The 16,715-nt window shown below is 38.7% G+C and overlaps 1 protein-coding gene across 3 annotated transcripts; it reads left to right on the forward strand.

The window, feature by feature from the left end:
• Window positions 1-596: 596 nt before the first annotated feature.
• wdr44 (WD repeat domain 44) lies at window positions 597-15,941 on the forward strand. Of its 3 annotated transcripts, XM_079872767.1 has the most exons (20): window positions 604-870; window positions 973-1,119; window positions 2,364-2,397; window positions 4,315-4,392; window positions 4,998-5,607; window positions 5,794-5,927; window positions 6,028-6,120; window positions 7,502-7,638; window positions 8,326-8,409; window positions 9,057-9,315; window positions 9,435-9,573; window positions 10,654-10,718; window positions 10,804-10,920; window positions 11,065-11,187; window positions 11,920-12,111; window positions 12,262-12,363; window positions 12,530-12,645; window positions 12,741-12,868; window positions 15,237-15,371; window positions 15,478-15,941. In XM_079872767.1, exons 2-20 carry the CDS (start codon window positions 1,043-1,045, stop codon window positions 15,564-15,566), a joined length of 2,712 nt encoding a protein of 903 aa, XP_079728893.1. In that variant the 5' UTR covers window positions 604-870; window positions 973-1,042; the 3' UTR covers window positions 15,567-15,941. The 3 variants fall into 3 exon arrangements, with proteins under 3 accessions (XP_079728892.1, XP_079728893.1, XP_079728894.1); XM_079872766.1 differs by having other exon boundaries at window positions 597-1,119; XM_079872768.1 differs by having other exon boundaries at window positions 619-1,119; window positions 5,803-5,927.
• Window positions 15,942-16,715: the final 774 nt, after the last annotated feature.

The raw sequence follows: 16,715 nt of genomic DNA on the forward strand, positions 1-16,715 counted from the left end.
TACTATATTGTGGTAACTGAAAATGTAATGGAATTTTCAACGCCATAAGCATTAAAGAGGAATGAGGTCCACAATATCTGTTGAATATACCTTTCTGTTCGTTTTATATTTGTATATATTAACATGTTGTGTCTTTAAACAACTAACGAACAGTAACACAGATCTGTGAGACAGAATTTTACTGACCCAAGCCTACTGCACTCTCCAGTGGATAAAAAGAGTAATCACAAAAGCTGTCTGTCTGTCTGTCTGTCTGTCTGTCTGTCTATCTATCTATCTATCTATCTATCTATCTATCTATCTGTCTGTCTGTCTGTCTGTCTGTCTGTCTGTCTGTCTGTCTGTCTGTCTATCTATCTATCTATCTATCTATCTATCTATCTATCTATCTATCTATCTATCTATCTATCTATCTATCTATCTATCTATCTATCTATCTATCTATCTATCTATCTATCTATCTATCTGTCTGTCTGTCTGTCTGTCTGTCTGTCTGTCTGTCTGTCGGAGCAACCTCAGTCCGTGATGCTTCACAACAGAGATTGAAGTACAGGACAGCTGTTCAACGGAAACATGCCCCCGAGTCCAAACCCCGCGAGATGTTCCTGCGAGATTTCAGTGGACGCGAGAAGAGACCTGTCGCCGTTTCTCTTCCTCCTCTCGGTTTGTTTTCGATCGTAAATCCCGGTAGGGGATCTTCCTGATATGCCAGGATCACTGACAGTGCGCATGGACAGCCTCGGCCGGACCTTAACATTGCATTGCCCCTGATTAGATCGACATAACCGGCTGATTTTGCTTATACTCAACCCCGCCGTCTGAGATCTTGTAATCTAGGCCGTGTGTCTGCTTGCGTTATCGTGCATTCAGGTGAGCGGAGCGGCCTCTCCCAGCACTCATGCCATAGACGCACGCCTGGTTCAAATCCAGTAACTTATCAGACGTCTGTTTTCTCGCGTCCTGCTTCACAAGCTCTGGGAGTTTCCCCCCTTTCGCTGAAATCGCAACAGTGGCGGCGGCCTCTGTATGCAGCCCGGGCTCGATGGCGTCGGACACCAGCGACACGGAGGAGTTTTACGATGCGGCGGAGGATGTCAACTTCACTCCCTCACCTCATGCGTGAGTCTTATATTCAATTTATGGAAACTATTAGTTTTATTACGTTAGTTAAATGATGTGCGTTACGTGATTTAGAATGAAGCTGTCAAAACTGTCAACAGTTGCCCCATTGCTTGTTTATAGATTTACTGCTTCGGTACTGCCATGTAACATTTATTATGTAGATATATAAAGTCATATGACTTGCACAAGTAAACGGTCGAGTCAGCAGAGAGGGTTTGAAACACGGCCACGATATCGTTGTGACACGTAGCGTTCAGAGGATGTTGCTGTCATGTTGTTTTTGGTGTTGTCACTTCAACCAAAAGGTTTTAAATGCGGTAAAATGCTTTAAAGAATAGTTCACACTCCCGAACTTTTCCTAAGGTGTTCCTATGCGGAAATAAAGTCATACAGGTTTGAAACAACACGAGGATATGCACATAATGGCAATCTACACTTTGTGGGAACTGTGACTATCCCTTCAAGAAATGTCGTCCAGTTTGCATTTTTTTTTCACTGTATTAAACAAAAAATTCTACTAATTTAGGCGTTTCTCAAGTGACAGTCTTACATGTATTTAGACTCAGGCTAGTTTGACAGGCAGTTTTTTTTTTTTTTTTTTTGTGTCACAAACATGACAGCTCTTTTCAGAAAAAAAAAAGCCTGAATGACTCAGAAACCCAGTGACTCAATGTGAACAAAGATTTGAAGACTAAAGGTTCAAAAATAATTGCTCTTTTGTGAAGAAGGAGTCTCCATTTTATCAAGTATAGGAACATCCGCCTGCTCTTGTTGTTGTCATAGCATGGCTGGGTCAGAGGTGTGTGTGAGAAGAGCTGTGACAATGTCTGAGGAGTGTTTTGACGGTGTCTTCCTGGTGGCTGAGGGCTGGTTTAAAAATGTATGTTGGGTCACTGTGCTTATGTTTAGGGTTACTAGTTAAAGGGTGTGTTATGAATGTGTTTGAGGGGCTTGTCTGTTCATGAATGCTGCGTCAGGCTAGCTCAGTGCTGGGAGGAGCCCACATCCACTGACTGTTTTTTCTATATACACAACTTTATTGACGTTCATTAATTAGTCTAAACTAGACTTTATACAGTGCTTAAGCATATGAAGACTGAATTTCTGTATGTTTTGCACAAGTGAAGTATGTGAGCATATAGGCTATGTCAAAATGGAGCTCTGTGTTATGTATGGTATGAGTATGAATCTTGACCCTGGTGACCAGTGTTCTTGATTCTTTGTTCTTTTATTCCTTGTAGGTCACCTGCAAAGTTTGAACTTCCTCAGCCAGGGGTAAGAGTTTCCTGTTTTCACTTACACTTTAATCTACCTGTGTACATTGTCTTTCTTTTTTTTAGTGGAAACATTATTAAAGAGAATTTTGTGAGAATGAACATTTGCCCATGGGTAGGTCCAGACAGAGTCTGCCAATTTGATTGCATTGGTAAATTGTGTTAAAGGGTTAGTTCACCCAAAAATGAAATTTCTGTCATGAATTACTCACCCTCATGTCGTTCCAAACCCGTAGGACCTCTGATCATCTTCTGAACACAAATTAAGATATTTTTGATGAAATCTGAGAGCTTTCTGACCCCCCTTAGACTGTGACGTTATTACCACTTTCAAGGCCCAGAAAGGTAGTAAAGACGTTGTTAAATAGTCCATATGACTACAGTGGTTCAACCTTAATATTATGAAGAGATGGGGGAAAAAAAATTGTGGGCAAACATCCATTGACCTTTTTGACTTTTTATTCAACAATTTCTTCTCTTCTGTGTCAGTCTCTGATGCTGTTCACATTGTAAACACAGTGCAGCGCTTCCGGGTTCTACGTCAGAAAGCCGGCTCAGTATCGGCCGGCTCCTGCATCAGCAGCTCATGCATGTGTCGAGGTGCTCACATGAAGAGTGTCAGAGACTGACACAGAAGAGAAGAAATTGTTGTATAAAGCTGTTGTTTTTGTTTTTTTGTGCACAAAAAGTATTCTCGTCGCTTAATAACATTAAGGGGGGTCAGAAACCTCTCGGATTTCATCAAAAATATTTAATTTGTGTTCCGAAGATGAACGAAGGTCTTATGGGTTTGGAACGACATTAATTAATGACAGACATTTCATTTTTGGGTGAACTTAAGAAGAACTGAAAGAATAAAACATGAGCAAAATATGTTGGCTAATAAATGAACATGCAAGGTGCAGGGGATTCGTAGAATCTGATTCTGTTTTGGCCAGTGCATGGGTCTTGTTTGAGTCATAAGTCTTAGTAGGGTGATGGTTATAAACCTTTTGGTGACGTGCTTTAGTCACATGAGTGCAGGAAAGATGATCTGAGGTTGATACCAAAGGTCTGAGGTTCTGCTCTAGCTCTGTTTAATCATTTAAATAAGACTAATCCTGGCCAACAAACCAGAGTTCAACTGCTGTTATAGTATTTTCAATTACCTTTTTGAAAATTCTGGAACTCTGTTTGGCTTTGTGAGGACATGAATTATAATCTCTAAAATGTTACCAAATAAATTTGTTTGGGGAAGGACTTCTTTAGGAAAACAGAATAAATATAAACAATACATGGTTTAATATTTTTAAATTATTATTATGCATTTAAAATATAATATACGATGCACTACTTTTCACAACTTTGGGGTTGAAAAAAGTTTTCATGCTCAGGAAGGCTGCATTTATTTGATCTCAAATACAGAATAAACAATAATATTGTGAAATATTATTACAATATAAAATTGTCTATTTTAAAATGTAAATTATTTTAGTGATGTCAAAGCTTATTTTCAGCATCATTACTCCAGTCTTCACATGATCCTTCAGAAATCATACTAATATGCTGATTTGGTGCTCAAGAAACATTTCCTATTATTATCAATGTTGAAAACAGTTTTTACTGCTTAATATTTTTGTGAAAACAGTGATATATATATTTTTCAGGATTTTTTGATGAATAGACAGGTCAAAAGGACAGTACCGGTATTTATTTGAAATAGAAATCTTTTGTAGTTTTATTTAAATTCTTTATTAAGATTTATCAAAATATCTTTTGATCAATTTAATGTCCTTGCTGAATTAAAAAAAAAATCTCTTTCAAAATAAAAAACTCTTACTGTGCCACAAAACCTTTGAAAACCTGTAAATGAGCTACATGAAGGGTTTGATTTTGAGAATTGGGTGGTTTTTCATCTGTTGCTTTTGATTGGCTGTAGGGTCCTGCAGAGAATGTGGTAGAGGAAGTCACTGTTGGATTGGCTCAGCCAGAACCCCGCCATGACGATTCTCTTCAGGTGGGTTTGGCCATGATAAAGCCTTACAGATCTTACTTGCCCCTTTTAATTCTAAAATCTACTCCCTCTCTTTTCATTGCCTCTCTGTTTCACTCATTGGTAATTTATAACAGAAGCATGCTGTGCTCTCTAGTGTGTTTGCTGTTGGATGTCTGCCCAAAAAGCAGGCCATTTCTCTTAAGTGGTCAATGCCAATAGGTCAGTTACAACCCAGCAGGATAAATGCTTAATGCAAATATTAAAACACAACTTGCTGCATTGCAAAATAAATGTGAAGAGAAAATTTATATTCTGTTGATGACGTTAAAGGCTGCACATCAAAACAAACTCAATGTTTTGTGCCAGTAAAGTAAAATGCATATATTTGTTTGAAAGCTCCTGATAATTTGCTCCTCCTGAGTATGTATTGCAAGTTGGCTGGATGCCAAACTCTTCTTGATCAATAAACGTGGACCCTGAGACCTCTGTAAGCATACATCATTATTGATGTTGTAGGGAAACACTATAAGATTAGATGCCCAGTGTAAACAAAGCTTTTGTTTTGATGTACAGATGCGTTCTACATGAATGCTAAAGCACAATTTTCTGACTGGCTCTCTTTCCAGATCATTGACAGTATTATAGAGGAGAGTCAGAAGAGTGGAGTGGAAGATCAGTTGTTGAGAGGAGAGGAGACCTGTGCGGCCTCCTCTGAGGGGGAGAAGGCAGAAGCAGAAGGCTACAGTGTTGAAGAAAACCTGGTTCCCGAGGTAGCCGAGGTGCCTCCAGAGGATCCTGATGTGACGCCACATGACTCTGGTCGCACTGGGCAGCTGCCTGATGTAAGACCAAAGGAAGTGAGGTCACAGGGCATTGAGGACAGAGCACCAGATGTGGCTGGTTCCGCCCAAGCGAGTCAGGACCAGGCTATGTCACCCCCTCCTGACATTACAAGTGCTTTGGGTCAACCGTCGCAACCCGCCTCCCTGCCTTGTGCAGAAACTGCTGATATTCTAGAGAAAGTCCCTATGACTGATGCAGATGTCCTTGGCCCTTCCAAAGCTCCCAGACAGTTTACAGTGGAGCCAGACATTGTAGCTAGCACCAAGAAGCAACCGCCCTCAAGGCCACCTCCACCCACCGGGGCTCCACCTCCTAGGCCGCCTCCCCCCTCACGGCCCAGCTTTTCAGCTAGTAAAAAATCCCAGGAAGTGATGCGACCAACAGGCCTAGAAGGTATGTTGTTTGAGTTTTCTCTTCAAAGATGTCTCTGGTTTAACATGTAAAAATGTTGCTCTGTTACTTTTTTTGATGACCATATCTTTGTGCCGTCCTATATTGATTGCCACTTCTTATTGTTATAAAATAAATGTGAAATTTTATATAATGACTCAAGCAATATCGTGCTCTATGATTTGTCAGTCTCTGTAGAGCCAGCGGACGAGCTGTGTGGATTGGTCAGTCCAAATGCCACAGTACGATGTATTACAAAAGAATTCCAGCACTCCCTGGACCTCGCTAGCGCCACTAGTGGTGATAAAGTAGTCACTGCACAGGTTTGAATTTAAATATAGCCATTTCAAATATTATAAATATGTAGATTTCACACTGAATATTTTAAATCATACATTTGTGTCTGTAATTTTGTATGAATAGGAAAATGACGAGCAGGCATCAAATTCGAATGGGAGCGAGACCGTTGGACCTCAAAGACCAAGATCTAACTCAGGCAGAGAGCTTACGGATGAGGTAATGTCATTATATATAATATCTTGTGTTAACCACAGACATTTTTCAGGCATTTAACCAGAAAACCTGTCAAAAAAAAACACTGACTTCGGGATGATGGAACCGGAACTCATTTCCTGGTTTTAGGACTTATTCTTGTAGCATTCTGTGATCTGGAAAGTGGGAGGGACACATTCTAAACTTTATTAGCATGGCTTATGAATATTAATACGGTGCCAGCTAGAGATGCACCAATATGAAATTTCTCAGCCGATACAGATAGCCAATTATTCCGAATGATATCGCCCGATACCGATAGTTTGGTTTTTCTTATGGGGGAAAAAAATCTCTCCCAAATAATGCTGCAAACTATAAAGAGAATCCTCTCATTTGGTACACTATAATATTAGAGGTTAAAATTAACAACAGAGCTATTATATTCAACTGCTATTTATTTCCAGATATAATATTTACACTCAAATAAAAGTTGAAATGTTTGTATACAACTCAGTTACACATATAAGGTAGTTTTCATAAGCACTTGTCTTCATGGCAAATTTATTCAAACATACATATATAATTAACAGTAAATCTAACTAACAAACGGATGACTTTCCAGAGGGAAATGCAACATTAAGTGATATTGTTCACAAGCTGTTTTATTGACATCTTTTCACGGTTGAAACGCTGATTTAGTGATTACATGAGATTTGAGACGGGTTTCGGTAAGTTGTACTGGATCTTTCAACTTACCTTCTGATATTTATGCATGTTTTTCTAGATATAATTTGTATTAAAGTGGAAGAATAGACTCGAGATATTACTGCTTGAATTTCGTAATAAAATGGACCGAATTTGAAAGATGACACTTTCTTTCTTTTTAGAAGTAACAAAGCACAGAGCTATTTGCGATTATTGGATGAGAGGCTCGCTACAAATAATGTTTAGTATAGGGGAAAACTGCAGATCTGGCAACCCTGGTTTGAACTACAGTTGATTCATAGGGTCAAATTGAGCCTGCTTTTATTTAGCTGTTTTTAGCTGTTAATGCATTATTGTCGCATTAACTTGCCCTAACTAACTCAACACGAGAGATTTTCTTCACACACAGTGTGAGTTGCAGTCGGTCATGTTTTACCGCACCCTTTTGATTGACAGCATATAATCAGCACTGATCACCGGCTGTTTTTAAACATCTCTAGTGCCAGCAGTTGTTACTGATTATCTGAAAAGCAGTTAAGTTGATTAAGAATATTAGGAGGATGACCGATTGTTCATTCATTCAGGCTTTTCACTGGTTGTTTTATGTGGCCTCCTGCAGTTTTCTTTGTGCTGCTATGAATCACTTAGAGTATAATGATTATTACTCAAGGCAGTAATCTGTGTGTTTTTTGTTGTACAGGAGATTCTTGCAAGTGTGATGATCAAGAATCTGGACACTGGTGAGGAGATCCCTTTGATCCAGGCAGAAGAGAAACTCCCCACTGGAATCAACCCACTCACACTGCACATCATGAGGAGAACCAAGGAGTATATCTCGTAAGAGAACTGCTTTTTCCATTATGCACCAGCAATACTTCACTTCAACCTAAAACATAGAAACACAAGTTATCTGATAGGGCTCTTTTAAAAATGTGATGAGTTTCCAAGATGTCATGAGGCCTGAGATGTCCTACTGTACCATATAATCCACAATCCATCACAGAGTTGTGGAACTCTTCTGAGCTGATTTTACATTTCATGTGTGATATCAAGGATCATTTTCCTTATATGACACTCTGCTTGTGCTTATGTGATGGGGCCCTTAGGCAACAGGATTGAATCCCACCAGTAATCCGATTCGCCACACTTTCATCTGCCCTCGTTTTATCAGTCAGAATGAAACCTACAGACTGTTTTTCCTCTTTTGAAGGAAGAAGGCATGTAATCCCTTCTCCTCTCCCGCTCTCTTCTGATTTGAAACCCCTCAAACATGAGTCGAACATTTTGGCAGGAAGTGCTTCATAATGCTGAGCTGATAACAGTTTTGTAGTTTCTACTAGTGTGGTTAATCTGAAACAGTTGGGTTGCTGGATCTGGTCCTGGATCAGTGTTTCTCATTTCTCATTTTACATCAGGATTAAATGCAACCTAATTTTGAAAGGGGTTTAAAGAGAACTCCTGTCTTAAAGCCAGTAGCTCTGTACGCTTTAGGGTGGGATCTCACACGTTCTTTTTTCTTGGCAGAAATGATGCAGCACAGTCGGATGATGATGATAAGTCCCAGCCTGCCCTTTCAGACACAGATGGAGGGAAACTGAAACAGAGAACGTAAGAGATATGTTTATTTATAACTGTGAAAAAAATCATAATTCGAGAAAATAAATTGTGCTCAACTGCTCAAAAGTTTGGGGTTGGTAGATGTTTTTTAAAGTGCTGAAAGTGCTTTGAAAGTGCTCATCAAAGCTGTATTTATTTGATTAAAATACAGTAAAATATTATTAATATAGTGAAATATTATTACAATTTAAAATAATGTTTTTCTATTTTAATATATTTTAAAATGTAATTTACCCCTGTGATGGCAAAGCTGTATTTTCAGCATCATTATTCCAGTCTTCAGTCACATGATCCTTCAGAAATCATTATATGCTGATTTGCTACTCAAGAAAGATTACTTAACATTTTTGTTGAAACAGTGATACATATTTTTTTTTAGGATTCTTAGATAAATAGAAAGTTCAAAAGAACAGCTTTTATTTGAGATTGGAATCTTTTGTAACTTTATAATTGTCTTTACTGTCAATTTTGATCAATTTAATGCATTCTTGCTGAATAAATGCAGTCATTTCTTTGTAAATTACTGACCCCTAACTTTTTATCTGATTGTAATTAAATTACCATTCATATATATATATAGCTAGAGGGTCCAGTGAAAATGATATTAGACACCTGTTTGTTCTTTGTCCTTCACTCAGTACACAGCTGAAGAAGTTTCTGGGCAAATCGGTGAAGAGAGCGAAGCACTTGGCGGAGGAATATGGAGAGAAAGCCGTGAATAAAGTCAAGAGCGTTCGAGATGAAGTATTCCACACGGACCAGGACGACCCATCATCCAGTGATGACGAGGGGATGCCGTACACCCGACCGGTCAAGTTTAAAGCAGCTCACAGCTTCAAAGGGCCCTTTGACTTTGACCAAATCAAAGTAGTGCAGGACCTGAGTGGAGAACACATGGTGAGGAAGAGCGTGTGCGACCTTTAATGTGAACTTTAACCTATTTTGTGATTTGTGATGTAGTTAGTTAATTATTTAGTGATTTGACCACTCCCTCTTCCCCTCTCTTCCTCTCTCAGGGTGCCGTCTGGACAATGAAATTCTCTCATTGTGGGCGGCTGTTGGCTACAGCAGGGCAGGATAATGTGGTTCGGATATGGGTCCTAAAAAATGCCTATGACTATTTCAACAACATGAGAATAAAATACAACACAGATGGTAAACATGCATACGTGCACAATATTGTATATGAAGACTACTATATAAAGATTTTTTATTGTATTCAAAACATACTGTACCTTTCCTATTATTTATATACTGTGGCCCCAAAAAGTATTTAGACACATTCTGGTCGTCAGATGTGTTGAAATGACCTGTTTCGAATGAAATGTATTATCAGTGCTTAAACAACAAACTACATGAAATGAATCTTGATGTTGGGAAAAAACATATATTCCATTTGAATAATCGCTGGGATCAAGTCATTTACACACAATGCCGCATGGGACACTCAAGACTCGCACGTAATTATTTACTATCAGGAGAAAATTCACCAAAGTGTTCATCTTATCAGAATCCACTGTCCATTAAACATATTTTGCTGGACTGTAATACTTCTACCCTTTTGAGAAACTTGTTTTATTCTGTTGATACTTTTGAAAAGGTTTTTAAACCAGTAAATCAAAATTTAGACTTAAGTTTAAAAATATATATATATATATATTATTAAACATCTTATTTAGTTTTATTTTTGAATAACTAAACCCACCATACTCTCACCATGAACATAGAAGCTGGAATGGCGTTAAAGAGAGAAAAAAAGTATGAAACGTATTACTAGAGCTACAATTACATTTAAAAGATGAATCACCTCTGTGTAGTTAAGCCCAAGGTTAAACTTAACCGTTGTCTAGGAAGTAAACACTTCATCTGAAAATCAATGAAAGCAGCTGGCTTTTAAATCACAGCGCAATTGTGTTGCTGCTTTTATAGAGCTTATGCAAAACAACTGTAACTGTTCTAAAACTCTGTGAGCTGTGTACTGCCTTCGAAAGCATCTTAACCCACTTGAAACCTCATAAGTGACTGATTTGGTGCGCTCTACGTAGGCACTCTGCATGGGAGGCGACACTCACAAGAGATTTCAGAAGAATTTGGCTTTGGCATGTTGCTAAGCTAATGGCACAATTCTCTAATAAACATAAATATACATGGCACACACAATTATTGTCAAATAACTGTAATTACATTGGTTTCCTTTTTTTAAAAGAGTTTCTGGTTTCTCTCTTTCTCTCTCAGGACGGGTGTCGCCGTCTCCCTCTCAGGAGAGTCTGTGTTCTTCTAAATCAGATACTGAAGGAGGGGTAAGGCATTTTTCCAGGTTTTGGAGTTCATACTGATTAATGACTATTTAAAGCTCTAAAATGTCTCTCTTGCTTTGTTGCTCAGTTTGGTGCTGCAGCGGAAGATGCAGACACTGAGGACAGAAATCTGCCATTCCGGCAGGTTCCGTTCTGCAAGTACAAGGGTCATACGGCTGACCTGCTGGATCTGTCCTGGTCGAAGGTGAGAGGTTATGGTCATCAGTGCTCCACTGAAGGAAAACTGTATGAAAACACTAATAAAGAATTGAGCGTGGAAAACATTTTGAAATTCTCAATTTAATGAATCGCAATCTGACATACTGTAATGGTGTTCTTTTCCGAATAGAACTACTTCCTGCTGTCATCATCAATGGATAAGACGGTTCGTTTGTGGCACATCTCCAGGAGAGAGTGTCTCTGCTGTTTTCAGCATATAGACTTCGTTACAGCCATTGCATTTCATCCCAGGGTGAGTGTGCTGTTTGTGTACTCTGGTATACACTACTCTTTAAATTTTGGGTTGGTAAGATGTTTTTGAAAGAAATTTCTTACGCCCACCAGACTAGATCAAAAATAAAGAAAAAATTGAAATATTATTACAAAAGGTATTTTAAAATGTAATTTATTCCTGAGATGCAATGCTGCATTTTCAGTATCGTTACTCCAGTCTTCAGTGTCACATGATCCTTCAGAAATCATTCTAATAAGTCTAATTATTATCAATGTTGAAAACAGTTGTGCTGCTTAATATATTTCTGTAAAATGTGATACATTTTTCATGAATATATAGTTCAAAAGAAGAGCATTTATTTGAAATAGAATTTCTTTGTAACAATGTCTTTACTATTAATTTTGTTTAACTTTTTGAACAAAACTATTAATAAAAAAAACTTACTGGCCTCAAACTAACGCCATTTAAAAAAAGCATTTTTATTTTTTTGAAATAAAATAAACATTAGCTGAATAAAAAAAACTTAATTTTAAAACTTTTCAGATAGTTGCCAAGTCAACAATTCATTAATTACTCACCCTCATGTCGAAATTTTATTTTGGGGTGAACTAGCCCTTTAAGTAAAATACTAAATAAACTAAAATTTAAAACTTCATAAAAACTATATAGACATTTTAAAAAAGACAAAAATGAACTTTTTTATGTGATACTAAAATAACACTGGTTTTAATGCCTGTATTTTTCTCTCAGGATGACAGGTATTTTTTGAGCGGTTCTTTGGATGGAAAGTTGCGGTTATGGAATATTCCAGATAAGAAAGTGGCACTGTGGAATGAGGTAGACGGACAGACGCGTCTGATAACAGCAGCTAACTTCTGCCAGAATGGAAAATATGCGGTTATCGGCACCTACGATGGGCGCTGCATTTTCTATGACACAGAGGTGAGTGTTTGTTCTTGTGAGCTTAAAGATGGGAACAATGATTTTCACTTAAAATGGAGGAACACCATGTACACTGCATTGATTTATAAATCTATCTAGATCTAGTTGATTATTAATCACTCATTTCTTCTTTCATCATGTTCGGCTCAGCGCCTTAAGTATCACACCCAAATCCATGTTCGCTCCACGAGGGGCAGGAATCGTGTGGGCCGCAAAATCACCGGTATTGAGCCGCTGCCAGGAGAGAACAAGGCAAGACACAGATGTGTTCATGAAAGAGGAAAGACTCAAAATAGAAAAAGACTGCAGTTAGATCTGAAACTTTACTTCTTTACTTCAGTATAACATTTGTCATTCATACCAAGGTGACGTTCCATCATTCAGTCTCAGTTAATGCCAATCTCCTTTTCCTCTGCAGATCTTGGTGACGTCAAACGACTCTCGCATTCGCCTGTATGACCTCCGAGATTTGTCTCTGTCTATGAAGTACAAAGGCTATGTGAACAGCAGCAGTCAGATCAAAGCCAGCTTCAGGTGAGAGAAGCAACCCTGAAAGATGTCCATCTCTGATCTTACACTTCTACTGAAAGTTCTGAGTGAATCTCAAGGATGTCCTCTTGTTCTTGTAGTCACGACTACTCTTTCATTGTGAGCGGCTCAGAGGACAAGTATGTGTACATCTGGAGCACATACCACGACCTGAGCAAGTTCACCTCTGTGCGGAGAGACCGCAATGACTTCTGGGAAGGGATCAAAGGTAATATGATGGAATCATATTATGAATCATGCTTGACTGACAGAAGGTTACACAGCCGCCACGTTCAGAACTAATGAGAATGATCGCTAGGGCTGCATGATTAATGGAAATACAACCAAAAAATGTGATCTGGCTTAGTGTGATTATCAAATCGCAAAGATTGCGATTCAATTCAATAAATATATGCGCAGTGAGTTTCAGAGTGAAGGGCCGTAGTGCTCGGCAAGACCGTTTTGTGTTTGAGCGCCCCCAAGTTGTGTTTTACTGTAACTTTAGAAGCTCCAGACACGTGAGCAAAAGCGGCAATCTCATTGGTCGGACAGTTTTTGACGCGGCGCGTCAAACCAAAAAAAACGAACCCGAGGCGTTTTTTTTTTTAAATGACGCTTTTATGCGTGCCGTTTTTCGCGCCGGTGTGCACACTCACATTGGCGCCCTTTGTTTAGTCACGAGGCGTTAAGGGCCCTACACACCGGGACGAATATCGGCGTGCGTTATTCGCCAGCGTTTTTCAACGCGTTTTTTATATTCACACCCAAGCGATTTTGAGCCGAGCCGAGTGAACATGCAAATTCATTCCCTGACATTAGATGGCGCTTAATACCACTCCATAACAGTTCTCTTTTATCAAGATTTTTGTAGTCGCTGTCGCGTTTGTCATATAGTTCTTTATCTTCCGACACCAACGAGAGCAGCAGCTCTACATTCATCTTGCCTTGCATCTTCCTCGTCTTATTTCTTCCCGGCAGTGTAGACGCTACTTGGCGTATATCTTCTTCGCCGTTACGTATGTGTGCTCGGCAAGACCGTTTTGTGTTTGAGCGCCCCCAAGTTGTGTTTTACTGTAACTTCAACAGTATGGGTAACAGGTTTGGGTAACAGTTACAAGGTGATCGCGTTGAAAATAAAGGCGTTTGTCTAGCATAGAAGCTCATTTGAAACATTGCCGCGGCTCATTTAAGAAAATGACAGCTCCAAAGAGACGCCGCTTCAGTTTGAGGTAGTGCTAACAATAATAAAGAAAGATGATGATTCCTGTCGTCTGCCCTGGCTCTAACCTCGAGTGTTTTAGCCTGTAGCCTTTACTTTTCACAAACCTTGTGAGCGCGCGAACCCAAACGCTGTGACCTCGTGCCAAATGTTTTTATTGGTTTATTAAGTACAAACAGGCGAGTTATGAAAAATTGAGTGTGAGGGATTTGTTCACTTCACACAAAAAGATCTTGGAATGAGATGGCTAACTGTAGTAGCGTTTAGTCCACTGTCTATAATAGCCTAATTTAGAGATCACTTTTTTTTTTTTTTTTACCGACTACCGACAACTTTGATCGGTTAACGTTGATACGGTCAACCATCCGTCAAACGGTCATCGGTTAACATCCCTAGTGTGCACACTCACATTGGCGCCCTTTGTTTAGTCACGAGGCGTTAAACGTCGGTGAATATCGCGCACAAATTCGTCCCGGTGTGAACAGGCCTTGAAGCACGTCTTTTACACTCGAGCAGCTCATGATTATGTGTTTTCAGTCTCTTTGCGACTCAGTTTGCAGTAAATGCTGCTCCACCTGAACTCAGCTCTGCATTTGCTCAGTGTTGGGTCTCTTATAACGTGCATTTGAGAATGCAACGCATACCAACCATCTTCCCAAACTTGAAATAAACACCTATAAACCAGCTGTTGTCAACAAAAGAGAAGCTTTAAAGGGATAGTTCACCCAAAAATAAAAATGCTGTCATCATTTACTTACCCTCAAGTTGTTCCAAACCTGTATGAATTTCTTTCTTCTGCTGAACACGAAAGAAGATATTTTGAAGAATGTAACTAAACAGTTGATGACCCATTGACTGCCATAATATAAAAAACAAACAAACATTTTCTGTGTTAGCGCAAAATCTGTTTAGTCAAAATCAGAAAATTTGCTGACCCTCTGGAATGGTGGTCCTTGTCTGATGACGTCATATATATATATATTCCATTTCACAATACTGAAGTAAAGTCGTCGGCACGCACTCAACGTTTAAAAATGAAGAAATTAAGACCACCATAAATGTTAGTATTATAATTTTACATTTGTAATGTAAAATAAATTATTATTATTATATTATTTTTGTAAATAAAATTTAACAGTGAAATAAGTAATATTTCCTAATATTTTTATTTATTTAGTAGTAGTAGTAGTAATAAGAATAATAATAATAATTATTATTATTATCGTATTGATATATCATCACAAATATTTTGGCCAAATTGTGCAGTCCTACAAACAGGCACGTCAAACCTTGCAGGATTTTCCCCCCCAAATGTGCTGCCATAACAAGCATTATTGTCTGTAATTTTTTTTAATGACTTCTGCCTTATGATTTGTAGCTCATAATGCCGTGGTGACTTCGGCCATTTTTGCTCCGCATCCGGATCTCATCGTGCCTCAGGAGGCAGGGACAGAGAAGGCAGACTCCGACTGTAAGAGTGACAGCACAGATGACTCTGAGACAATCCCCTCAGGTACTGACAGTAACTATGGCAACTAGCATTGCGAAATCACAACAGTGCACTGTATGTGGTAGTAGAGAACAAAAGTAACCCACTCTTTTTCTTTTCTTGTCCTCAGGGGCCTTGAAAACAGATCACACTGAAGTTTTGCTCTCTGCTGATTTCACCGGAGCCATTAAAGTTTTTGTCAATGTTAAGAAATACTGAGTGCTTGTGCTGAATATGACACCCAGCAAGTATATGTAATAATGTAAAAGCTCCTGTCAGCTTTCGGACAGAGCTAAAGCAAAATCAGTGCCACTTTACATCTAACTGAGCCCCCTTCATTGACCAATCAGCTGCTGGAGAGTGCTCTGAGAGGCGGAGATTATAAGCCCCGCCTTATTCACAGAGAACAGGGACCCAGGAAGTTGGAAGGTGGGGACAGTTGAGGAGCAGGGACAGACGTTACAGCTCAACGCATCTTTCTTTACCTTCCTTTCTTTTTAATTTGATTTTGTTTGGAGAGATATTGTTGTATTGTTACTGTACATGCACAAAAGGGCTTTAAATTGCACAGATCAGTGATGCCATTTTAATGGATGAGTGAAACTGCAAGCCTGTATGGAGACTGAATGGATATGAGAGACACGGGTGGTCAGCCCTTCAAACACACACACACGCACACACACACGCACTAATTTCCTCCTCCACACTTTAACCCCAAAATCAAGGTTTCTGGAAAACATCATAAGCACTAACTAAACTCATTTCAATTTAAAAATCTTGGTCAGTGTTATTTTGTTGTAAAAATAATTGAACTTGATTTTATGTATGACTCCAGAAATAAAACAAAAATATGTTTAAAGATATTCCCTTGTGTTGTTTTTATCTCTATGTATGCAGTAAAAATGTTTTTCACTGAGATATGTGAAAAAAAAAAAAAAAATTCTAGGGTTTGTTGTATGTTTAGAGCAAAGCCAATATATACGCCAGTTGTGTGTGTGTGTGTGTGTGCGGTGTTGGGGAAAGATACTTAGTAAAAACAAAGTAATGCATAACAATATTGTGTTACTCCCTTAAAAAGTAACTGTTACTTTGTTACTTTTTAATAAATGTAATGTGTTACATTACCTTTGCGTTGCTTTTTCTCACCTGGGCTGGGCTTGATTATTTTGTTTTGTTTTTTAACAAAAAAGTTCTACTTTTGGGCAAATGTAAAGGCCCTTTCACATTAAAATTGAAATAAGGCTGAAGGAAATGCAAATTCACACGTACAGTAGAGGGCGCAGCTCAAACCTTTGAGCTGTGCTGTCATTCTGGATTGCAGAAGATTATGATGCAGAAAAGGAAAGTTTGACATTTACTTGGCCAATA

The sequence above is a fragment of the Squalius cephalus genome (assembly GCF_949319135.1).
Source record: "Squalius cephalus genome assembly, chromosome: 5".
Lineage (NCBI taxonomy): Eukaryota > Metazoa > Chordata > Actinopteri > Cypriniformes > Leuciscidae > Squalius > Squalius cephalus.